This window comes from Cyprinodon tularosa, unplaced genomic scaffold, assembly GCF_016077235.1.
Source record: "Cyprinodon tularosa strain WSP-4 unplaced genomic scaffold, ASM1607723v1 ctg75, whole genome shotgun sequence".
NCBI lineage: Eukaryota > Metazoa > Chordata > Actinopteri > Cyprinodontiformes > Cyprinodontidae > Cyprinodon > Cyprinodon tularosa.
In genome coordinates, this window is record NW_024039507.1 from 640776 (window position 1) to 667565 (window position 26790).

At 38.8% G+C, this 26790-nt stretch overlaps 2 protein-coding genes across 2 annotated transcripts; both read right to left on the bottom strand.

Annotated features, from left to right (window-relative positions):
* Nucleotides 1-888: 888 nt before the first annotated feature.
* On the bottom strand, nucleotides 889-16089 carry ccnf (cyclin F). Its single transcript, XM_038270090.1, has 17 exons — nucleotides 15846-16089; nucleotides 14214-14368; nucleotides 14025-14131; nucleotides 13862-13929; nucleotides 13159-13355; nucleotides 13004-13057; nucleotides 12554-12658; nucleotides 10993-11070; nucleotides 10411-10565; nucleotides 7796-7960; nucleotides 7579-7702; nucleotides 7309-7489; nucleotides 7137-7224; nucleotides 5973-6072; nucleotides 5744-5880; nucleotides 4388-4566; nucleotides 889-2540 (listed from the first exon to the last, which is right to left on the bottom strand). The coding sequence occupies exons 1-17, from the start codon at nucleotides 15856-15858 to the stop codon at nucleotides 2092-2094; spliced, it is 2355 nt and encodes a 784-aa protein (XP_038126018.1). The 5' UTR covers nucleotides 15859-16089; the 3' UTR covers nucleotides 889-2091.
* A 3372-nt stretch (nucleotides 16090-19461) lies between these two features.
* Nucleotides 19462-22806, bottom strand: LOC119773213. Its single transcript, XM_038270103.1, has 2 exons — nucleotides 22669-22806; nucleotides 19462-22545 (listed from the first exon to the last, which is right to left on the bottom strand). The coding sequence occupies exons 1-2, from the start codon at nucleotides 22754-22756 to the stop codon at nucleotides 22097-22099; spliced, it is 537 nt and encodes a 178-aa protein (XP_038126031.1). The 5' UTR covers nucleotides 22757-22806; the 3' UTR covers nucleotides 19462-22096.
* Between the last annotated feature and the right edge of the window lie 3984 nt (nucleotides 22807-26790).

Consider the following 26790-nt stretch of genomic DNA (forward strand, 5'->3'; position numbering starts at 1 on the left):
AACACACTCCTAAACCTTGTGGACAGCCTTCCCAGAAGAGTTGAAGCTGTTCTAGCTGCAAAGGGTGGACCGACGTCATATTGAACCCTATGGATTAGGAACGGGATGTCACTTAAGCTCATATGTGAGTCAAGGCAGGTGAGCAAATACTTTTGGCAATATAGTGTATTTTCTCATGGTTGACAACTGTTGCTATTAATATAAAATAAAGCAAATTACAGTATTTTTACCATTTTCTCATGTTTTACTTCAATATGGTACATTTCACCAGGTGAGAGCAGGGACAGGTTTATGTGTGTCAATGCCTTTATACAACTGTGTGTTCTTGTGCTGAGGACACAGTGAACAGTTTACCTATATGAAAATTATTTATATTTTTGAACAAAACTGTCAATTATGGAACTTTATTATAAGAACCATTTACTATTTGTCATAACCCTGAACATTTATTAATATTGGCAGTTTTACATATATAAGATGTACAATGCTCAAACTGTCTACAGGTCCAGGATCAGTTTCAGCATCTGTCTCTTTGCATATCAGAATAAAACTGTAATGAAAAATGCTGTTCTGGATCAGCCTTAAGTGGTTTTGACCAACTGATTGATAAAAGTTAATCATATTAAAAATTGGTTTGTCTGATGCAAATCTCTTCGTAGCACAGTCAAATACAAAGAATGTTCCTACTTGTTGTTTGCAGACACATAAAACTGAGAAGAAAAATATTTTCAAAGGGAGAATTATTACCATTTGTGTTTTTAAAAATTGTAGAAAACTGATGGGTATAAACACATTGTTGTCCATGTATGGTACTAAAATAGGCATTTTAAAATGATTTAACTAAATAAAATTACAATTCAACAGCAAAGTAGTAAACTTGACTCCAAAAAGAAATCATAACTTTTTTAATTTCAAACTTAATACAAAAATTACACATCAACATCAATGAAAACACAACTGTAGAAAAATGTTTAAGAAAAAACAAACAAAAGAAACTTTTTGGGAATAAAGCAAATGCGATTTCAAGTAGTAGTGGCATGGCCTTTGTCTTTTCCCCCCATTTATACATAGAATATGTACATTATAATCCAAGATAATAAAAAAAAACATAACAATTACAACCAGTCTGGAGTAACAGTTTAAAATGTATTTACAGTCAGTCACTAAGACGACATGCCTTGTCTATCCTGAATGAGGCAAAAAAAAACCCTGTTAGGTTTCCTCTAGTGTGCTGAATAAAGAAACACATCCATCAAAAATATTTTTCAATACTAAACATTAAATAATAAAAATAGGAAGAATGGTACATTCCTATGCACGGGTTTGATGATAAAAGTGCTCGACTTGATTCAGTTGGAGGACACCTCACTTTGCTTTTCAGCTGTGCACCTCTGAAAAATGTGAAGATCCAGCAAGTAACTAGAATTTTATTTTGCCTCATCATCAGAGCACGTTAGTGAAGGAGATAACAGCTGTATAGGAATCTCGATGGGATTAGTGTGCCACAGGTAAACAAACATCATTGATCAACAGCACAGCTTGAGTAGAACTAAAGCTATTTGAGTCTCCAAAGTGACCGATTTCACAGCTCTTATTTTAAACATAGATCTCCACGCAGAACCTTTGGAGAAGCTGAAGGAAAGGAAAACTGGATGAAAGTTTTCAGATTGCAGATATTTTCAAGAAAATAACAGTAGTCACCTTTAGCCATAATTCATCAAATACAGTACAGACAGTGCATAACGGAGGTTCTGTTTCCTTTCGAACGTTATCTGAGATAGGTTGTTGAAAAATCACATGGCTCCTGAGGAAAGTCGAGCCATTTTCCAGTGGTTTTAGAGCCGACTGTGGTTCCTGGGAGGTATTTCTACTCATCTGCGTCTGTAAACATCTAACTGAAATGTAATGTGATGCAAAAAGAAGGCGTTTAAGCGGCTCATATTCTTGCCTCACCCTTAAACTCTTGAAGTCTTTGATTTTCTAGCAGTTTTAAAAGACCAGCTCTGACAAACAGGATAACTGAACATTAAAGACGATTTCAAAGTGCTGAAGGTTAGAAACCGACAGAGTGGTCTGAGTGTTGGTCAAAACTCAAAGGCTCAGGAAACCTGCACTCGCTGAGTAATCGTCTTCCAAATCCTCCTCTTCCCTTTTCAACTCGCCTCCACTGTGGGCCGCTACGTTCTTCCTCTTAACCTGTCTAGTGGAGGTCCCCCGAGGCCTCTGCATGGGCACTAACAGGCGGAACCCTGGTTGGGCAGCGGCAGAGGCTGCGCCAAGGGAGGTGGTAAAGGTCCTAAACGTGCGGGTCATGATGGAGGACGAAGAGCAGGTGGATGAGGGGCTGATGCTTTGGACGGATGAGTATCCTGAGCTGTGCAGATCTGCAGATGAGGCAGATGGTTCTTCTCCTGGGTAAACTTTGCTCCGTTCACTATCGGCTTCACAGAAGCTGTCGTCGTCGCTGGAGAGAGCTCGGCAGTGCTCCATTTTATCATCTCCATCAGTCAGGGTGTGCAGCTGGACGGAGATCATCGAAGCTGTTGAAGTAAATAAATAAAAGGGTCAAAACATCATTGAGATGTGATCAAAACAATCCGCACAGCTGTGGCTCCTATAAGTGTATTTAATATTTCTTAGGCTATGTTCACACTACAGGCCTTAATGCTCAATTCCGATTATTTTGTGAAATCAGATTTTTTTGCTTTCCCGTTCATATTTCCAAATATTGACAACTTGTATGTGATCTTCTGTGTGAACTGCATTCATACAACGCAAGTGTCCCGCCTGCGCAGTAGAGGACGCAGTGATGTCACAGGCCAGCACGCTCTGTGTTTACGGAAGTAAACATGGATGGTAGTGCTGGGGCACATCTAGCGATCTTTCCCAACCTTAATACCACAATCTTTTCAATATGGTTAAACATAAATACTGCTCTACATATCATCGTCCACCATGGTTGATGTTTTTCTTGCCGCTTTTACGTAGGAAGAAGCAGAATATAGTGACCTTTGTCAGGTATTAATGACATTCAGGTCGGATGAATGCGACCTGGCCGTTCAGACACAGTTCGCATTTGAAAAGATCAGATTGGTATCGGATTCAGGACCACATAGCCAAGTGGCCTGGGTCGCATTGGAACAAAAAAAACGTATCTTTGTTGTTCAGACTGCCATGAAAAGATTGGATACAGGTCAGATATGGGCAAAAAATAAAAATAAAAAATCAGATTTGGGTCACTTCAGACAGCCTTGGACTATTATGACATAAAGAACACAAGCTCCAAACACAAGCCAAAGATTATCTTATTATTTATAATAAAATTATAAAATCACTGGTAGTCAAAGTGGGCATGAAAGGTCTCCTCGCTTTTAATATTCTATTGTTTTTATCTTTACGTCTTCACAGAAGCTGTTGAGTAACCAGCTTCTGATGGGCAGAGAAGCACCGATCAAATATTTATATCTGTATTGATCCTGACATTAAGTAAATTCGGCATCAGGGCAGATCTATTCAGTTTTTTTTTTAACAAATAATTTAAGTTAGGTTAAAAATCTTGTACACAGCATGAAAGGTTACACCTTCATTGGTATTTATTTTTAATCAGCTTTTGAGTTTGAACCTTTGCAGTTGTTTTCAGGGTCATTTATACGCGTCATACTTATTTGGAGACAGGAGTTTATGAAAGCTTCTTAAAAAAGATCTACAGTAGAAATTATAACATTAAAGCAAACAGCTCTGGTTTTAGAGTCTACTTAAATATATATATCAATAAACATATTTATCGCCACATGTCGTAATTTGGTGACGTGATAAAGAGTTTCCCTGTTTAGGCTTTTGTGATCTGAAGTAAGTTCTCTAAAAAGAATAAATGAACAAAAAGAACATGAATCTTAATGTGTTGAATCTGTTCTACAACTTCAGGTTGATCTTAAACTTAATAAATAAAAGAATCTAGAGGCTGAACAGAAAAAGCTGCGGAGGGAGGGGTCGGAATGATTCAACGTTTATCGATCTGCACCTGAAAGATCAAAATGATCAATAGACTGACGAACACAGCAAATCATTACCCTCTAGATGATGAAAGCGGAAAAATATCACAACTATAAATATTTCCGACTAATCCAGATAAAAAATTTTAAAAAAGGGGGAAAAAAACCATAAAAGCCAATTCCAAACTTTTTTGGTGACAGTATCCGTCCCCTGCAAGGTCATCACTTCATTAGGATTTTATTAACAAAAGTGTAAAAAGGCTAGAAAATACAGAGTCATTTCCAGTGAACACATGTGCCACTGAAAGGAGGACAGATTCATTATTCTGCACCTCTGCATATAGAGTAGATTATTTCCATATATTACTTTGGGATGAGCTCATTCTCATACTCACTGTCTCCTTCTTTCTCAGCTTCGCTGTCTTCCTCACGGTCCCCCTCGTAACCGGAGCAGGAAGAGTCCAGACTCCAGTCCAGGATGTCGCCTAGCAGCATCTCCTCCTGATTGGACAGCTCTGCCGTGGGTGTGGCCACAAGGCCGCCTCGGTGGGCCTGCATGACATCATCACGTCTCCTTGGGACAGACAGAATAGGAGAGCGGGGGGGTTACGAGGAGTCATAAGAGCTTCTCGCAGATTGCGCAGAGAAAAACACCGTCTGGTCATTTTATCACAGCACACAGGGCAGCTGACAGTCGCTAAAGGAGCAACATCACTAGTTGTTATTTTTCAGGATGCCACTTCAGGCTAATAACAGATTCATCATTGTTGTTGTAATTAACAGTACAAATAACAATGGTCACCTATGGTCACATTTAATGCATAATATTAAATTCCCCATCTTCTGCTGCTGTTAATTGAAATCATTTATTTTCCCATCTATATTCCATCAGCAATGGACATACAGTTCATCACAAAAGTATTCACACTTCTGTATATTTTGTCAATTAATTTCAATTCAATGAAAAACAAAATATTATATCAACCCAAAGAGAAACTAATTAGGCTTTTGTTATTTTAAAATTATTTTTTGATTTTTTATATAAAATGGTACACAATAGCTGAGTGGATGCAAAACGCAACTATTTTTTTCAAATAGTTAGCAAATAATTGTTGCTTGCATTTTGATTTGGGCCATCATAAATAAATAAATAAATACAGTGCAGTCTTTGATTTAAGAAGTCACCTCATTAGTAAACAGGGTTAAAGCATGTAAAAGCATTGGTTGTATTCATGCAGTGGCTGCATAATGCTGTGGGGTCTTTTTACTCTGCAGGGACAAGAAACCAGTTTAACCAGCTCAGTGCAACTTAAAGTTCTGAATACCTTTTATTTTTCAAAGGTATATCTATATTAACTGCCAAGTATTAGTAATTTGTCCAAGTTATCCACCCCTGCAGTCGTGCCTTTGATCTGGGCAGATCTCATTATATAATGTGAAATAACAAAGCGGTCCTAAATGATGGTATATAATATATTTATCTTGTTTGGGAAACATATAGACAATTTAATACTTATAAATGCAGGTTTCCCCAATTAATTAGGCTAACCCCATTTAAATTTATGTTTCTTTTTCCTCATCAATAAAAGGATCTAAGAGTTAGACAAAAGTTTAAGTTGTGATACAAAATGAGATTATAATGTAAAAAACACAAAACAAAAACGCCCCCTCCTAACCTTACAACTGTAGGAAAGCTAAAATTAATATTTCAAAGACTGGTAGAATGGGAGGCTGGTCTGGTAGCTGCTCACCTCTTGCTGGTGCTTGATGGAGAGGCCAGGAAGGTGTAGATGTCTGCTGGCTGACCACTAGTTGGACTAGGAGGCTCCATCTGGGGCTCGACTTCAGGAATCTCCAGGATCTGACAGAGCTCCTTAAAATCCATTACCTTGTGGAAAAGATCAATGAAATTTTAATCACCAATCAAATTAAGAAAAACAATAAAAGAGAGCAAGAAAAAAATAGATTTTAAAGGGGAACCTTTTCTTTGCTGATCTGCTGATAGGCCTCATCTTCAAAGCGTTGCTTCACTCCAGTCAGAGACACGTGCCTATAGTCTTTGGGCATATCTTGACTGAAACTGACGACAGATGGGCGCGGGGGGGGGGGGGACAGAGAGAGTGAAAAAAAATACATAAGTAAGCCGGGATCACTTTGCTTTCTTCAACAGTATAATTAACTCTTGAAGACAAATCTTGTTAGTTGTCCATTTGTAGATTGGCCCATCGATACGCTGCTCACATATCAAAGTGATTCACACCGAAGCACGTCTCTCACCCACACCCAGAGATGCCTCACCATCTTTATGACTCCACAGCTCCGAGCTTTAGGTCTGCTTTAATGACCTAACAGCATTTGCCCCCGATGAGCAAATATTTTCTTGGCTTCCCATTTCTAAAATCAATGTAGGCAAGTTGAAAACAGCTAGACGTCCAACTAATCAATTCCTGCTCTCTTTTTTCATAGAAAAGGAGAACAGTTCTGTGGTAGTCATTTCTGAGTCACGGGACAGCAGTGTTTTAAAAAGCCATTTCTAGTTACAGAATCTGGATTTAAATCAGGCTGTTTTGCAATCAGTACATATCCCAAAAACAGAAAGGGGGATCATATAATCCATTCTACGATTAAAAGAAACATCTTTACTTATATTAACAACAATTTTACAGCATAAGCTGACAAAGGGATTTTTAATGGAAATAAGCTCAGTGGTTTTCAAAATAAGCTTTTTTTGTGATTGCAATTTATTCATTTTACATTTGAGAAAAATAAGCTTTTAAAGATTGTAGGAACTATGACAGAAACAGGTGGGGGAGGGGCACTGAGATTCTCTATACTTAATCAAGGCGAATAAAACCTTTATTTCCTTCTAACCCTTTCCCCACAAACATTTGAGTCTGGAAAAATACATAAATCAAAATAACAGGAAAGTTACAGACAATGAATTCTGAGTAATATCTAAATTATAGTACTCAGTTCTAGAAGAATAAGGTTCAAAGTCCTTTAAACGAGGCACAAAGATGATAAAATAAGCTCATCATGTAAACTGCCTCAGTTTGAACGCATCAATAAAACCCTGGTGAGAACAGCAGAGGAGCGCAAGATAATTCGATTTAATCCCATCAACACACGCACTCAAACACTCACCACTTGACGTATAGCAGCACAGAGAGAGGAACGAGGTCCTCCTGGGTAAATCCTGTGTAGTCCTTTAACAGAGCAGGCCAGACAGGACCTGTAGAGCAGCGGACAACTCAAGTTAAGCATAAACTTCACTTCACACCGTTTTATTACTTGCATGTGCAAAAGGATGCGTTACCATAGTGATGCAGCACCCTTGTGAGGAGCAGAGCAGCACAGGCCAGTTTGGCAGGAGGTGGAGCGGCGAGAGCAGAGTAGAGCAGTGACAGCTCACAGATGTAGCCAAACAGGTGAGTGGAGCGCCTCTCCATGGGGAGCAGAAACAGCAGGACCTCCCCATAGTCCAGCAGCGTGGGGCTCTGAAGGAGAGTGCAGAAGATAAAATAAATAAATAAAAGTACATGACAGTAAACTAAAGAACAGCAGTTAGATAGTGAGTGACACACACCCTTATCTTTCCCTCCAGCACAGAAACAACCTCCCCCATCATTCGCACCAGGTCCTCATATTTGTAGGTGTTGTCTGTCAGCCAAACGGCTTCGCGTATGGTCAAGATTTCTTTGCTAATATATCTAAAGAAAATACAAATATACAGATAAAAAAAAAATAAGCTTGGCAATACAGTCTAAATAAAAAAAATGAGAGTGAAATGTAAAGGACCTCACCGTGTACAAACCACCATACAGGCGATTCCTAATAGCTGAAGGCGGGCCTTAGGGACAGAGCGCACAGCCAGGTATCGGTCAACGCAACCCACCGTCACATGCAGCGTCTGGCTGGAGAAATCCTTCATGGTGGTCACCTCAACGAGCCAGTCCACCAGGATGTATCTGCAGAGACAGGCCAAGAATACAGAAAAAAAATAAATAAATCTTCTGAATCCAAGTGTTTCTCCTCTTCTAGTCAGTCAGTTTAATAATAAACAAGAAATATACGTTTCCTTGAACTGCAGTTGTGCAGTAATGAACACGGGCACTATAGTATATTAGAAATGTTTTGCATGCCTTGTGTTACTACATTTTTTTCAACACAAATTGCAAAACATTTTAGACGAACTATAAGTTATAAAGAACCATAATTGTGCCTAATGGTGATACTGTGAGCAGTAAAGGAAGCCATCTTTGTTAGAAAAGACAGAAACCGACACTGAACCGAGGAGATAGGTTTCAGTTTCAGCTGTAACCCTGCATTGAAACTCAATCCACAGAAATCACCTAAGCAGTCTCATCAGGATTCTGGTGAAAAAGTAAACAACTCCCACCAGACGACAGACTAATGGCCCAGGGGATGCATCAGGAGGTCGTTTGTATCTGAACTGGAGCGTGTTTTAGCACAGCAGCTCCCAAACTTCATATTGCTGAACTGTGAGCCTCAACAAAGGGCAAAGACTCATTGATAGGTGTCATAACATACCGTAAATTCTCTAATATAGGCCCGGGCCTTTATTTCACTCAAGTGCATCGCGGTCCAGGCCTTTATTGGATAGAGGCCAGAATTAGAGACAGGCCTCTATTGCTATTTGAGCAAAACAGACTACCAGTGGAATGAATAAAAATGAGATTTTGTGTCTATTTGAACCTATAAAACACTAGGTTAATTTATTGAAAAAGTACAGTTACCATGTCTCGCTTGGTTTGAAGTAAAAAAAAAAAAAAACAATCCTCCAATTCTGTTTAATCCTCCTCCTCAGTTTCCTCCTCCTCTTCGTCTCTCCCTTTAATCTCCTCATCACTTGCGCTCCTCCTCATGTTGTGCTGGGTGTCTGTTCTCTTCCTCGCGCAGACGGGCAGCAGTCGGCCTGTCGTCCAGCTGCGCAGGGCTGTGGTACTTGTATGTTACTTACTACCACAAGTATAATGTTGAGGTATGCCCAGAAAAAACGTTTATAGCCCCGGCCTGTATTAGAGACCGGCCATTATTTACCTCCTCTGACAGCGAGACCGGCCATTATTAGAGACCCGGCCGCTATTGGAATACAGGCCAATATTAGAGAATTTACGGTATTTACAAAACCTGAGTGAAAGTGTGGTAGCCTTTGTGAAATTTGTAAAGCATGTTGTTTTATTCACCCCCTTTACAAACATGCTCCTAATTGCCTCATCTCTACCTACACAAACACATGAGAGTATTATTTAGAGAAAAAGCCAAGAGGCCCACAGCATCCGCTACACACGCCAGTCTTTTTTCTGGAATTGCAGAATCATTGTAGATCATCACTGTGAAATGTTTGCAGCCAACAAAAATAAGAAACAGGAAACAGGGTGGTGGCTGCAACATTATGTGGGGATGCATGTCTGCAGCAGGAACAAAGATGGCCATTAGGATTTTACATAGATAGAGCGGGCAACATTCAAAGTAACAATGGATAAAAAAAAACCTGTCAGAGGCACCCGAAGGCTTAAGACCTCATGACAGTGCAATGAAACCTAAAATGCAACCAAAACTCAAATAGAACGGTTAAGATCTAAAGAATTTCATGTTTTTCAATAGCCTAGTCAAAGTCTGAAACTCTAACCAGACTTGAAAATCCTGACTCTGATGTCCTCTATTCAGTCAGAATGAAACTGGGCTATTATAAAAACAACAATGGGCAACAATTAATCCTCTAGATTAGGGCTGAAACAATTAATCAGACTGATCGATTATTGAAATAATTGTCAACTAATTTAGTTATCGATTAATCATTAAATGGAATATAGAGACTCTACAATTTGCCTTTAGCTGACAGCGCAAAGCACCTTTAGCAGCAATTAAACCAAACTTGTAAAAAAAAAATATGTTAACATTTTGCATTTAAGATGCCTGTCTATGCTCTATCCAAAACTCCTCAAGTGGAAAAGTTTTAGTGTCCTCTGGTTTATTTTTGTAAAAAAATCTTTAAGGAACCTTTTGCTATCCGATTATTAATCGATTAATTGAAAAAAATAATTGACAGATTAATCGATCTAAAAAATAATCATTAGTTGCAGCCCTACTTTAGATACACAAAGCTGATAGTGACTTACCAAAAAAGACCTTTAAGATGGATTTCTAAAAATTTCAGATAAACCATGTATAATTTAAACCCATTAACATCATATTTTTGCACTTTGTGTCTCACATGAAATCCAGCTAAACCATTTTTAAGCGGTCTGAGAATCTACCAGAAATGTAAAAAAGTTTATTTTAACCACAACTCACAACTGAACAAAATAAAAGGAACGCAGCAAGAAAAGTCTGAAAATAGGATCTGGTCTCATGTTAATAGGAAGCTTTAATTGTGTTTTTTCTAATCCTTTACCTCATAGTGTCCTTCATGCCTCGCCTGAGGATCCCCTGAGCTGTTTGTTGATGTACCAAGTTGGAGGGATTGAAAATGTGGGCCACTATCTCTGAGCAGGCTTTGGACTCCAACCCCAGCGGATTCCCACTACTGCACACTTTAGCCAGAGACAACTGGGAAGAATAAAGACCAATAGAGACCAAATTTTAAAACGTGTTGGAGAATCGCTTTAGAGATCCTGACAGCTTGTTGAACTATGCTGCAGCATAATGACAGCAATCTGGTTTGGGTTTACTGCTGAAATAAGAGTGAATTAGATGAGTCATGTTATTATGATTCACTGTAATGAGAGGGGAAAAAAACAAACCAAGATAAAATAAAAAAAATCTCAGCATCTGTCAGGTCCGCTTTGACTCATTACGATAAATGCTTCAGTGAGAGTTTGAAAGATAAAACTACAAGAGAAAATAAAGGGCATAAAAAAAAATACAAAAAAACACTTTAAAGTCTTTTTGTTGTTTTCGGAAAAATAAAATCTATAGCACCACACAAAGGAGCAACAAAAGCAAGCTATGACATTATTTAGAGGCTATGAGTCACCTGTGCTTCCCAGCATCCTTTGCCAGCATAGTCCCTGAGGGTTCTCACACACTGAAGATACCTTCCTGGGTCTGACATCTGCATTTTAAACAGACACACATTATCATCTCATACATGTTTCAGTTCATTTATCCTCTTATTTATTTCAAAAGGCTCCAATGCAGCAAGGCCTTGAATAGCATTACTCTGCAGAAATTAGGCTTTTGCGCATTTTGTTACATTAAACATACAAGAAAAACTTTAATGCATATAACTGGTATTTTATGTAAATAACTGAGACAATTTATGACTTTAGTGTATATTTATGAAATGAACAGCTAACAGATTTCCTGTCAGCAGATTCTCTCCCTGAGCGGGGGTTCTTTGCAGCTCCCCCAGAGTCACCATGCCCCTGTTTTTTTTTTTTTTTGGTCCATCAGTAGATGGATTCAAATCTGCTACATAGCTGGATTAATATTAGCAGTGTGGGAAAAAAAAAAAAAAATCGATTTGGCAATATATCGTGATTTCCGGCTGCCCAGTATAATATCGATCTTTCAGTTTCTAATATAAATAAATTAAAAAAACATTTGAAAAAAACTCTTTTTTTTTACCTAAAACAATGAGGAAAAAAGGGCTACCTCTGCACCGCCACTCTGGCAGATAGCTTTGTGGAGCCATTTTACTTAATTGACTTGAACCACAATCAACATAGATTCTGATGAACATATACAGCACTTGCTATATTTATCTACACATTTAATTTTGATAACTGTTAAAAATATTGCAATATATAGTGATATTTAGGGCTGGAACAATTAATCAGATTAATCGATTATTGAAATAATCCTCAATTAATCTAGTATCAATTAATCGTTAACTGGAATATAGAGATTCTGGAACATGCCTGGAGCCAACGGAGAAACACACTTAGAGCAGTAATTATTCGATAACGGTAAAAACAAGTGGAAAAGTTTTATTTTAATTTTTAAAAATATTTTAAAAGTCTTCTTTAAGGAACCTTTTACTATCTACTATCTATTATTACTTTTATTACATATTATTAGGCCATATTGTTAGGTCAATTGCCTTCTCTAAATTCTCCTTAGGTGTGAGTGTGTGTGTGTGTGTGTGAATGGTTGTTCATCCTGTTTGTCTCTGTGTTGCCCTGCGATGGACTGGCGACCTGTCCAAGGTTTACCCCGCCTCTCGTCTGTAGACAGCGGGAGATAGGCACCAGCACCCCTTGCGACCCCGCTTGGGATAAGCATGATGGAAAATGGACGGATGTGACACGTATCGTATCGACACAACCACACCAATGCTCAGCCCCTAATTAATATTTCAAATATTGTTTTTAAACTAAACTGTTTTTTTTCTTCTCCACAATAGGACTGAATTGTACAAATATTAGCCATTTTCTTTACATACACTCCATCATTCCAAAACCCTTCTATATTACATAGATTTCATAAAATTCCTTAAAATCCCAGTAGATAGATTGGACATGCATTGGTATGTATATTTTTGCAAGACAGTGTAACTATAGCACTATATCTAGTGAAGGTGGGACTGAACTCACAGCTGCTCTACGGTTGTTCTCCCACAACAAGTAGGAACTTTGCAGGCAGCCAGCCTGTGATGACTCCTCCAGCATGGCTACAGCATCTGATCTCCTGTCTTCCCCCTAAAAAACAGGCAGCATAGATCCAGATGTTTATAACACGTCTTCAGAGATGAAGCTTTTGTTCTTCTGAGAGAGCAGCTGTACAACAGTCCCTGACACATATTGTTTCAGGCCAAACAAAGGCCCCTGATGTGTCACGCTATCAAAAAAAGAAGAAAAAAAAGAAGCCAGCTGGGGGCTTTGAGTAACAGTTGCATAAAAAGAAGAAAGGAGGTTGTTTAGCCTGTGTTTCTGGTGACTCGTCTAACAACCCCTGTGACAGCAGAAGGCACATTTACATTCTTTTTAGAAAAGAACAGAAACCAAGCACACACCAACCAGGAAAATCAAGACACCCTCACTCACTTCAAACAGGAGCAAAACTCTGGCCAAACAGTGTAACAAAGGGCCCCTCTTCTCCTGCAGAAACAAAGAAAAAAATTGTATATCAATCTCTATGCGTTTAGAGCGTCATCCAATAATCGGCTAATTTCCTCTCAACTGGCAGCTGCAGAACTTACCACGTTGCTTTCACACTCAGCCTTTAGGTGATCGAACACCACGGCCTTGCAGCAGCTGCCAGTGGGCGACCATGGAGGACGGATGAAAACCCAAGTGAAGGGATCCGCTTTGGGAGAAAGCAGGCTCTCCGCCAAGCTGAAGAAGTGGGAGGCTTTTCGACCACATACATCCGCTCGCCCTTCATCACTTAACAAAGCTGGAGGAAGAGGAGGCAAGACGGAAGAGCTGCAATCATTTTATCACAACTTTGTTGACACCAAATCCAACTAATGACATTCAAATGTATAGTGGAGGATGTTCTTTTTCAGGGTGGTTCATCAAAATAAGTGATCCTCCTAATTCTAAATCATTCTGTTGATATGTTTACGTAAGGCCAGCCTATGTGCTTGTCCCCATTTTCACTTACCGGTGGTGAGTCTGACGTAGTGGAAAAATTGCAAACCTTCATTTGTAAAATTAGCTGGTATGAGCGATGCAAACAGCAACTTTAAAACAGAGCATGCTCGAAGAGAAATGGGCTCGTGCACGCTCTTGCACGTGTTTAAATACCATTCGCTCTCGGGAGCGAGTACAGGGTTTTGCATGTGCATTTTTTTTTTAAGAGGAATTTTCAAAAATTCGTGAAAATCCTCCACTACGTCTTTATGCAGAAATGGAAAGAAAAAAAAAGAAAAAAGTAGGAGGAAAAATGGTTGAGCTTACGTCCTTCATTGTACAAATAGGCAATCCCAAGTTTCACAGCAGCTTCAAAGTTTCCTTTCTCAGCAGCTCTGAAAAAAAAACAAAAAAAAACAGAACTTCTTAAGTAAAACTCAATATGCAAAAGCAATTATATTAAATTCTCATTTAATATAAAGATCCATACCTTTCAAACAGCCATAAAATGTTAGGAGATGGCCACGTGTCTCTGAAACTGACTCTGGCCCAGACACTGTTGTGGTTGTCAACAATGTCCCGTAGCTGTGGATGAACCTACAACAGATACCAAAGGATTTTAGACCCAACAACAAGAAATGTCAAATATGCATCACCTGCATGGCGTGGTTCAACTCACCGCTCTGACAGACAGGAGGTCCTCCACGGAAAGACACTGGAGAACATAGAGAAGGATTTCCTCCGGTAGTGAAAGCAGATTTAGGATTGAAGATCGCTTACGGACTCGCTTCCGAGCTGGAATAGAGTAGCATTTTGAGCAACGGCAGTGGACAACTGGAAGATAAAGAAAGATAGAATATAAGTATCACCGCTTATACTCCATTTAGAGTCTAACAAATACTTCACCTCATAATGTGAACAACAAACACTTCACATTTTAGTGCAAAGCTGGCAAACGATTTCTCACTTTAATGCTAAACTGATGTTTAAACTTCCTTCAAAGTTGGTCTGCAGCCTGTTCCTTCAGGGTCTTAGCAAACCGTGGACAGACATTGAAAATTAACGATGTTGTAGTCCAACAAGGTATTTACAAATCTAATGATAACAGATCAGAACTAAGGTTACATTTGTTGTATAAATAATCTGAATCTAACTTGACTATTTAATATAAATGCAACGTAAAACTCTACACCCACAAAAAAAAGATGCCAATTTATGCTGACCCAAATATTTTATAAATATACCAGATAGATGGATAGCTGAAACAGTTCTTATATTTATTACTACATTACTACAACTACATGACCTAATCCTGTCTCGATACTAAGATCGGTTCGATATATCCCAAAAAAAGCAAACATCGGAATATGGAAAACTGCATCTAAAATTTAAAATATAATCAAGCTGATAGAAACCCTCCAAGTTTAACTAATGCATTGGTTAATAAGAAATAGTTTACCATTTCTCATACTTATTAACATGTGTAAATACTGTGGCATAATGGTGTTATTACTGAAGGTTAATTCATTCAACCTTTCAAAAAAAAAAAAAAAAAAAGAAGCCATTTTTCACATGATCTTTGTTAGTATGCTTAACTAGGATGTTATGGTAAATAAAAAAATAATAATAAATAAAAAAGAAATGTTAGTCTTTAGTTTAAAAAATATATAAAAAATATTAGGTTGGTAGATGTGGATTTTTTATATATATAAAAATCCATACTATTTTTGCAGAATAATAAAATTAATAGCTTCTAAAAGTTATCCAATTAAAGAAGAACACCTTCAGGTGGACTTTTAAGGTTATTTAGACACAAGAAACACTGTTTCAACGTATTTAATCAAATGAAACTAAAGGGAATGATGAAATCATTATTTAAATTGAATATTTTTGTCTATTTATTGCAATCGGGTCAAATCTGTGGACGGTGAACTAAGCTGTTGGACCAGAGAAGGCAACGCAAGTGAGCGCCTAAATTTCCCTCCCGACCTCCAGTAAATTTGGGTTCAACTAATACTTAGTTTTGTAAACTTTAACCTTTAACTTTAATCCGCTGCAGCTGCCACAAGTAAAAAAAAAAAGCATATTTCTGAAAGGTAAAGGTATTTGCTCCCTCATTATATTGACAATTTCCTCTAAGGTTTCTTTAAAGTCTTGAAGGAATCCATCACTAATCGAGGTGGATTTGAGCGAGAAGTCAGTGAATTTTCGGCAACTACAAAGGTCAAATACAGGCTTTAAACATTTCAATAGCGTTTTGTATTTAATTTTTAGTTAAACAAGACAGCTAAAGGTAAGAATAGTAACTTACCGCCCGCTTTCATTGCAAGTAAACTGGTCTCTTTCGCAGCAGGATGTGGATGTAAAAGCAGCTTTCTAAATGTAGCGGTTATCCAATCTAATAACTGCCCCTTAAAACATTGAAAATACGTTTTTTTTACGTAGACTTATACTTAAAGTATCGAACTGGTGTAGCTGAAAATACCTTTCTCAGCTACTAGCAGCTTCCCTGAATTCAAATCCAAGCATGCGTCCTCTTTTGGACCTGCCCCTGTAGTTAGCTAGCACCGCCCGCTTGCACCGTTTAAACACTGCGTTCAATCTGATTGGCTGAGAGCGATGACGCCTCTGCGCAATAACAGCAGTCGCTGATTGGTCGGTGTGAAGAACAACGGCACCCGTTGGATAGATCATATAAATCGTAAAATAGCAGAAGCTGATTTGGCGAAGAAACGCCATTTCGAAGTACGCGCTCGCCTGTGGGACTATATGATTGGTTGATCTGAATTTGACGAAATTCCATATTTTCGCGCAGCACTTTGGGAAATGTAGTTGTGCTTAGTAAGTTTGTTTAAAGGTACATTATTTAAAGGGACGTGCGTCTACCTATTAATGTGTGTCACATTGAGAGCGAATCACACTGAATCTGCTCTTGTGACTGATTGATTCAAACTGACTGCTTTTATTGATCCCAATAAGATTATAAGGAAAAATAATTATAACATGCTTTGCTTCTTTGCCATTAAAACGCATAACAATACAGGAGATGTACAGTATTTGCCCACTTGTAGATTTAGTTTCCCTTTTAATTATTATTTAGTTGTTTGTTTTGTACATTAACAGAACAACATTTAGTTGCACAGAAAAGGTCACTTCCCCCTAAACCTTAAGAATCTTGTTTAATCCTAGGAAGCAAAAACAGCTCCTGGCAGTTATGATACCTCCACTCACCCTTTTCCATCTCTGTGGAACAACTTTGAACAACTCCTTGTTTAAATCCATTTTATTCAACCAAGATTGACATGATTTGTGGTATAAATAACCCATTTAAGACCATGCTGCTACATTTAAATTAGATGTAAGCTCAGACTTTGACTAGGGCACTCCAAACCTTTAATTTTGGGGTTATAATCTACATCTCATCACAATCGGTGAACAGCATGTCATGCTGGATTCACACCTTGCATGAGCCTGGATTTGAAGTATCGAGCCTAAGCACCGGATAGATAGATAGATAGATAGATAGATAGATAGATAGATAGATAGATAGATAGATAGATAGATAGATAGATAGATAGATAGATAGATAGATAGATAGATAGATAGATAGATAGATAGATAGATAGATAGATGATGGATGGATGGATGGATGGATGGATGGATGGATGGATGGATGGATGGATGGATGGATGGATGGATGGATGGATGGATGGATGGATGGATGGATGGATGGATGGATGGATGGATGGATAGATAGATAGATAGATAGATAGATAGATAGATAGATAGATAGATAGATAGATAGATAGATAGATAGATAGATAGATAGATAGATAGATAGATAGATAGATAGATAGATAGATAGATAGATAGATAGATAGATAGATAGATAGATAGATAGATAGATAGATACATAGATACATAGATACATAGATACGTAGAAACAGATTGATTGGGCCTTTGAAGCATGGTCATTGAGGGACTGAAATAATCAAGACCTCTGTGTTGCATCTCGTTTCTCTTGGCTGAGTAGTGTCCTCTTGATTGCAGGTCTGTTGAAAGGGGTCATAAAGTAGCAGAGTACACCAATTATAATCACTTGTTCCTTTCAGGCTCACTAGTGATTTGCACAACATCAGTTCACCGATATCATCACAAAAAAGGCCACTGACTTAACGATAACTACGTATCTGTTAAAAACTTCAAAACATGTTTTCTTAAACTGGGGTAATACATTTTTATCTATCTTTAGGATCACTAGGGGACTTAAATGTTCCTTGACTTCACACCGGAGGTACAATGTGATCAAATTATCTGAGCTGATCGCATGAGTGACCTCAGTCAGGGCAAGGGCTCTGACATTCTTAACAGATTAAATACACTGTTTCCATAGAAATGCTCATTCATCTCAAACCCTTTTTAGTGAAACCATAGACCTAATGGCAAAAGATGAACTAGTTGGTGAATTCGAACCAAATAATTATAGAGATAAAACCACATAGTTTTTCGAGTACCACACATAAAGAGGTGTCGTTGAAGATGAATGATAGTCGAACCTTCATCCTCATGAGTCATTTAATTTGAAAGAGATTTGGAAAAGAGAGTATTCATTAAAGAGCAAAAATGGCTTCTTGGAAATGATAATAATCAAAGATGATGATAAGAATTGAGTTTCCGTGACAGCGCTCTTCAATTATTACCCAGGCTCATTAAATCTAATATGTATCATCACATTTAAATAACAATAACTAGGCTGAGATGGGGTTTTAACATTATTGCAACTATGATTCAGGTTGACTGTCTGGCCTCCTGTCTACACCTGTCTTTAAAACAGCTGTCATCATATCTAAGCGGAGTTGAAAGTGAAATGTCACTTCATCCTCCCCATGAAGGTACCATTTGGAGCCAAATGCAGGAGGTAACTAATTAGATACAGATTTGTTTTTTTGCACAGATGCTGTTGATTTGGAATTTGAATAAAGCATAAATAAAGCCATCAGGCTCCAGATGGCTCCAATCCAAATTAAATAATGTCACGTTGAGCTGCCTGTTGCATCTCTCTCTCTCTCTCCATGTCAGTTGTATATAGTTCAAATTTGATAGAGGCCAAATACTGCTGAATGTTCTGGTTGGAGGCCAAGTCCTTGAGATTCAGAGGCGGATGAGTTGCTCCCAACTTGTTTCCTGTTATCTGTGCTGATGGTCAAAATCTAAATGACCACTTCCACCACTGTCTGCATTTTCCTCCATTTGGCAACTCCACCCTTGCAGACAGATGTAAACACTGTTCCCCTTCCACACCTGCATTATTTTCCCACCAGTTAAAAGCAAGTTTTAAAAATTTGTAGGCAATGCTTAAAAGCCAGGTCGGTGTATTTATATTTATATTAACATTACCAAATCTAATTAGAATAAATGCCAGAATTAAGCCAGAATCTTGTTGAAGTCTACAAAAAAGTTAGGGCTGTTTTCAATTCTTTCAGGTATTCAACAATGGTCTGATTTGTAACCTTACCTAATGTATATTCCATCCAACCTGAAAATAGAACAGTTTAAGAAGATCACTAAAACTCAAAATCATAAAATAGTTAATGGAGTGAGTGTATGTAAACGTGTGACTCTGCATATGTTTGCTGGTCCTATAAATTAGTAGAATTTTAATGTCTTTTAGGGTAGCCTGCCAGTAGGGGGAGTTATTTATTTTAGGTTGACGGGGGGCAGCCTATTTACCAAAGGACTGCATCACCAAAGAGGTGTTTCTAAAAGACACATGTGTTTATAGTTTGGGAACATAGATACAGGGAGAACTGTTATTTCTAATATGTCCACCATCTAAAAGTCTCTAGAGCTTTTAGCTCTTCCTAGTTTGTTTACAAAGTAAACAACTTAACCATTCAATACATAATAATAAGGTTTTCTTCAAGACACAAGAAACATTGACATTTATTTAATGCAATACGAACAGAAAGAGTAAAAATGAACACATAGGTAGAAATACATAATACAAAAAAACAAATCTATATACAGCACCAAATATTAGAGGGCACAATAAGCAATACATTTAGTGACGTGACAAACTGACAGCTTAGCTGTCTACAAAGAGAAGGACGTAAGTCCCTGCAGCAGAGAGAGGTAGACTTTCCCTTTAAAAATTCAGAAGGCAGAGAATAAATCATTAACTGTCTCAGACAAAAAATATATCTGGTCACTACCCATCAACTTATACTGGCACATAATAGCTTAAAAATTAAATTTAAGCATTCCTATACAAACATAATATAGTCAGTGTGTACTGTAATGTGAAAAATGCACTGATATACAAGCCAAGGCAGGAATATAATACTGTCTACCTCATTTTTCTCTATTTTTGCAAGCACTACATCCTCCCAAGACGAATACTGATCTTACTTTCTTTCTGCTCCTCTGAGTGACAAGCTTTAGCAAAAATAAAGTTTAATATAAAGTGAGAGGTTCTTTTTGATCATTTTTCTGTTCAGCTCATTACAAACAATGTGTTGTTATGTATAGAAAACAATAGAGGCACAAAATCCCATTTTTTTTCAAAGGGCCTCCCCTAAGTGAATAGATGTGAGGGTAGTTCACACACAGGCTGCGAAGGCAGTGGGCTTGTTATGCCATCATCCAATCTAATGTAATGTAATTTTAGGTCTTCTGCTTTGCCTCTGTGTTCAAAGGAACCCGTTGCTCTGCACAAAAATAAACTGACATATGTAATGAAAAAAACAAGAGTAAGAAACTGGTTTGAATTTATTAAATTTTGCATAAGGCATTAGAATAGATTCAGAGAGGAGCTGCTCTAGTTCAGCTGAAACTGTCACTAAAACCACCAGTGATGCAGCATATAGCCTGTTAAATAATTACTTTCTTTTCAGGGTGACTGAATCTAATCTAGCTGCAGGCATGCCACCATGTTCCCCCATAAATCTAAAAAAGCAAACACTTCCAAGATCTTAAGCTTGACCACAACTATTATTCAGTCCAATCGTGGTCAGGTTAGTATGCTAAGCTAGATTAACAGTAAATGAGCATCATGGAAGGCAGGCAAAAGCCTGTTTGCAATCGGTAGGCTGAAGCTTGAGAAGGCCTGTGGCTCTGTAAGCTAACTGCTCCACCTCCATGTATAGACACGTCTTCTCCAGCAAGCATCACTGAGGATCAATGCATCTTTAATCAATAAAGGTCCTTAGAGATCCTGCAGGGTAAGGTGAGTCATTCACGTGGAGACGAGCAGCGTGTATCCAATTCGTTCTGTTTACATTGCAAGCATTCCTCCTTTCATTTCACCTTTCTTTTCTCATTCACGTTACATTTTGTCACAGGGAGCGTTTAAGACACAAATAAAATAGCCTTGGGGATTCCATGCATTCACTGAATGCTATTAATTACAAGCAGACTGAGAGAAAATGCGTGGTAAAAGGAAACCCCAGAAATTATCAGAGCCTAAACATTAGCAGCAGCTTTGTGCTCTACTCTGACAAAGGTTCTTCCTTCCAACTATAAAAGAGACCTTATCGAGAAAAATTAGAAACAGATTTCTTTTTCATAAGTTTAGATGGAAATGGGGGAATGTGAGAGAGCTTTTTTCCATGAGAATTTGCTAAAGGCACCAAGCGGGAGGGGCAGTGGAGGAGCAGAATAAGTCAAAGTGCCCCTGCAGTGGCATGTCCCCCTCCAGCAAGTGTCCTTCAATAAGCACCTCTCATAGACATAAGGCTGGGTGTACCCACACATTTAAAGAAAGGCAAACAGTTAAAAGGTCAATGCCCCCCAAAAAGCAACAAAAGGCTATTTAAAGTATACCTTCTTTGCCGGAGATAGACATAATGTGCAAAGCTTTATTTCCTTGTCCGATTTCTAAAGAAATCTCTCATCCAAACATTGATCTGAGCCCAGCGGGTTCCTCTGCCTTCTCCGGCTCATCATTGGCACACATGCCAACAAACATCCTGCCAGACTCAAGTTCCACTCTCGTTGCATATAAAAAGACCCTCGCACATTGCTGCAGTGTCACAAGACGAGTGAATGACGTTGGCGGGTGACGATGGCGCGCTGCTCTTTTGGCTGAGTATTAGGTTCCAGTCTTTGGCCCACTTCTAGCCTCTTGAAGAATCACCTGTCCCTGCGAGAGGAATCCTGTGACTGACGTTCCATATGACGGCAGCAGTGACTCCAGCAGCAGTCCTGGATTTCGTGTTGGATGTCCTCAAACTCAAGAGGGTCTCTCATGCTTGTAAATATGCAAGTGGTGGCGAAATGCATTATGTTGTTGTGTGTTTCTGTAGTGCTTGTTTTGACACAAGACACCCGATGACCAAAAAGTATTTAAAGAATCGTGATCCCAAAACCTTCTCTAGACCAGAACTACTCTTCTTTGGCTACGATTTCTTGACCCAAGCTATCTCTAAATCTGTGATAAATATTGGAGGGCATTTGGTACTTGTTGAAGATAATGTGAGGGCTTTTTTGGCCAGACCTTGAACACAGTCAAACCCTTGGTCTAACTCTGTATTAGGTTCTACTAATTGCTTTCCTCTATGTGCTTCACAAGGGACACTGCTCGGATGCCAGAGACTCTCCCTCCTTCTTTTTCCTTCTCTTCTTTTTGTGGAGAGTCCAGCATGCTGTTGCCATCATCAGCAGCACAATGCCCATGACAAGTAAAACTACAGATACAACTTTAGTCTGTGGAAGGTCATTGTAGGTGTAGGTTACCCCTGTGCCTGCAATCCCTATGACCAATGAGATGATGCCGAAGGGAAAGATGCAGCGGTACCATGACTTCTCCATGCCTCCTGTAGCTTGAGACAGACGCTCCAGGGAAGAGAGAACTTCAGGGACTTTAGCACCACCAGCCTCCAGAGACAGGCTCTCCTGGGCAGAGTTTATTTGGGGCTGTGGTTGGCAAGCAAATTGTCCCGTTGTACAGCCCATCCTAGCTGTGGGTGCAAGCCGATCCGACCGAATCAAAAGGGCTGATCTTAAGCACCAGCCTAGAGAAACAGGAGATAAAAAAAGAAGAAAACCTCTAAAATAAGGACTGTACAAGACAGAGGAAATTACATGAGCTGTAATTCCTAGAACATATCATATAAAGGCTTCTGAAATCCACTCACACGCTCCTTCCTCTCTCCTTTCCTCTCTGGCGATATCGCTCTGCGCAGGCTGCTGGCTCTTCGACAGCACATTGTACACTCTGCACATAGTAGTGCCAGGGAATATATTTAAACCACAGAGGGAATGGGAGGAGCTAGGTCTGGACAACTAGGAAGTCCATGAGGTACGATTGGCTTGTTTTTAGTGACATCAATTCCTAAAGAAAGGAGGATATCAGTAGAGAAACCATAGGAAGGGGGAGGGGAGAGGACTTTACAACTCCCTCCTTTCCTCATGTTCCCATCATTCACATTTTAAGAAGTCTTTTTTTCTATTTTTGTTTTTTTTTTTTACAAAAAAATATAACACTGCCAGCTGGAATTCAAATGTCTCCTGCTGATAAGGCTAAACACAGAGAGAGAAACCTTTGCTTTCTTTTATTCAATACTATAAATGTGGTAGTACACATATGCAGCACAGATACATTCTGTGTGGGAAGTTCTGCATAATCCACAATGGCCTCATAATATGCAAGTAAACAACAAAAAAGATGATCTGCAACAACAAATCAAAAATAAAAGTGGTTGAAAAGAGGCATAAATTCACGCATGGCCATGTTTGTGATCAAAAACAGGCAGCCCCCTGTTATTTTCCCACCCACACACACAGTAAGCTCCAGCTCTTTCAGTCAGTTTTTTTTCTGAATGAAGGCAACCTGGTTGTAGTTAATCCCTCAGTGTGCATGAGTCGCTTTTCTGTGAAAATAACATCAGCCAAGAAAGCTTTCTTCTCTGTGGCTGATATGCATGGAATGGATAAATACAAGGACACATCTGGATTTCTGCCTTTATCTTGAGGCATTCCTAGATTTAACGGGGCCTTTTAAAGTGACACAGGGGTTTGTGGAAATAAAGAAAGGACCAAGAAAAAAATTCATGTTTAAAAAATGTTGTTTCAACATGCAAACAACAGGAGTGTTTTGTTGAAATTGTAATTAAAAATCCCACAGCAGTACTTGTAAGCAGTGATGGACAGTAGACTACATTTTTCATTAGCGTGGTCGTAACATCCCAGTTTTCTACATCAAATAACTTGTAGCTTAACTCATTATATTTTATAGGCAGCTTGCCCTACACTGGTTGTAAGGTGTAAGGAAATGTGTAGATTCTTCTCAAACCTTAACAGATTGTTTGTGTGGCAAAACAGCTCAAATTCAAGTCAAGTCTGTCCGGACGGAGAGCATCTGAACATGGACCACATTATAAACCTTTGATTGGACAAATATTATTTGAATCATTCCTATTTTATTGGCTATTGAATCTCTAACACAGTTACAGGCAACCTCTAGAAGCTTTTCTTCCATGATGGGGCTGTTTAGCTGCATCTATCTTTGTGAAGAAAAACATTTTCCAGTGCTCAGAAGGACATAGGTATAAACATTATCAATAGTTCTGTATGGTTCTAAGAGAGAAAAGGAAAAACTACCATTTAGTTTCACTATTTCATTTGAAACAATATGTTTTGCACCTCTACCTTTCAGTACCCGCCCATTATGCATTCTCGCTTGTCTGTAATATCTCTAAACACAATAATACTCCTTGAATCCTCTACTGTCTTTTACTTGCATGTTCTAATCCAGATCATAAAAAGTCTACAGTATAAACGACCCTTCAAAATATGATGGAGATGCCACTGAAAACCTTCATACTTATACAAACTTAATTGTCATTTTGTATACAAAGAAAAATTTTGACAAACAGCTTTCCGACAATGAATGAGCAGCAGCTTAGCAGTGAAAATGAAGAATTAGACAGGGTTTTGTACAGCGTACATTACATTTCCATTTCTTTAAGTGCAGCAGTGATCAAATGTAAACAGGGTAGGAGAGACATGTAGGAGAGACATGATGCAAAAGGCATTAATAATGAAGGTTCAAAGCAGTGCAAAATAAAAATAGATATGGTACAAAATGCAGTAGAAACATTGATTTTGAAGATTCACCATATAGTGCAAGTATAATGTTATTAGTTTGATGCAGAGTCTTGATCTGTAACTGGATTAGAGTTTTCAACAGTTCAACAGTCTGATGGCAGTGGGGAAAAGCTGTTGCAGAAGCTGCTGGTCCTGCATTGAATGCTGTGAAGCCTCTTCCCAGAGGGAAGCAGGGAGAACAGTCCATTGTGATGATGTGATGATGTCTTTTTATAGAGGGGAGAGGAGCCCTGATGATCATACTGCATGATGCTGCCACCATCATGTTTCACTTTGGGGATGAAGCGTTCAGGGTGATCAGCACTGTTGGTTCTTGCCCACATGGAGTCCAGAAACATACAGGTCTCATCTGACTGGTCTCACCCCTTTTACTTGTCCTTCAACATCTTTCTTCCCTCTTTACTAACCTCTGAAGCCTTCACAAAACAGCCTTGTTTCTACTGATTTTAACTCCCAACAGGTAGACTAATAAATACAGATTACAAGTGACCAAAGGTTTTGAGTCTAATTTCTGTAAACTTAGACCAAAGAAACTTTTAGGATCGGAAATGCCTTTAAAAGGTAAGAGAAGTCCAGATATTTTTTCATTTAAGCACTCAGGGCTCATTTTATTGATGCCACGACTTTTAAAGACAACTGAATTGAATTTTGGGATTTTAGGAAAAAGGGTCTGAAAGCCAAAGCAAGACCATTCAGATGTTTATTCTTACAGTCCTGTACTATTTTATCACCTTTATAATTATTTTCTATAACTATAACCTATTACATCAAATAAACTAAATAACAAAACAGAAACGTAAAAGTGCGTGATCTTATGTTGCCCCCATTAGTACGACACAACAGACACACTGCTGATAATTAAAGGCATAAAAGAAAGAAATGAACATATTCCTAATGTTCCTCTCTAAATGACAAGCATGGCTCTGTCTGTGCAGGAAAATTGGTGTTAGGATACCAGAGGGAAAAAGGGGGATTAAACCGACTAATTGTTTGGGGAGAATATAAAACAAAACAGAGAGTTAACAAGCAGCTCACCCAGCTAAAGACGTATTCATGAACCAAAGACAAATAAAAGAGGGAAAGTACAGAATGTGTTTGTGAAGGAAAGAGGGAGTGGGAAACTGGAATCTCTAAAGCAAGAGGCATTCAGAGAGAAGTGGATTCTTTCTAGCTTGGTTTTGTTTCTCTGGATTCGTTCCTGCACTTCTTTGCCTCAGATTAAAAAAGGAAAGCCAGAAGAAAAGAAACGTAAGAAGGAATGTATGAGCTAATCTATCCAAATGTGGGAATATGAGTGAGATCCAGAGGTAGGCCTACTTCCATGGAGTTTCTTAGGAAGTACAATTTTTCCGATTTTCCCATTATGAGACTAAAATAGGCATGAGAAAATAAGGGACAGAGAGAATGAAAGTAAACTGGGCAGGGCTGGAGCACGCTGGTGGGAGTGGGGGAGCTCACTGGTGACAGCCAGAGCAAGGCAGATGCTGATGTACGCAGGTCAGAGGAAGGCTGAGCTGCATAGGCGCCTCTCCCAGAGGGACCAATGTTTGGTGTTGACACCATGCCTCCCTACATGCTCCTTCTCTCCTCTTTAATGCAGTCATTCACAGCTGTATTTCAGAGCAGCTTTTTGCTATATTTGTTGACACTTTTACTAATACCAGCTTTTTTTAACAGGATTAGTCAATAGAATTATTGTGAGCCTCTTGCTTTAAAGCAACAGGCTACCTGAGACTAAAATAGTCCTCTTTTCTAATCTTATTTCTCTTTCTCTCCTCGGGGAAACATGCGATTTCCAGCTTGCAGAGAGTCAGGTCCCTGAGCGCATCGTCTGTGACTCAGCCTGGGTGTGGGTGTCCCCTACGTTTGTGTGTGTGGCAGAGCTCAGACACCCACGCCCTGCTGTGTGAACCCAGCGCCACCTGTCGCGGAATCTGCCACAGCCCCTGCTGTCCACACGTCATAGCCTTCACATTACACTTAAGACAGGCAAGAAATGGAGAGATTTCATGATAAACATATAGTGCTGGACCCATATGGGCTGAGAATGTTTATACGTAAAACATAATGTGGAAATGAAAAACATATGGTGAAACATGAAGCGTAATGGTGGAGGTGCCTTTTAACCTTATTCCACTAGCCTGGGTGCC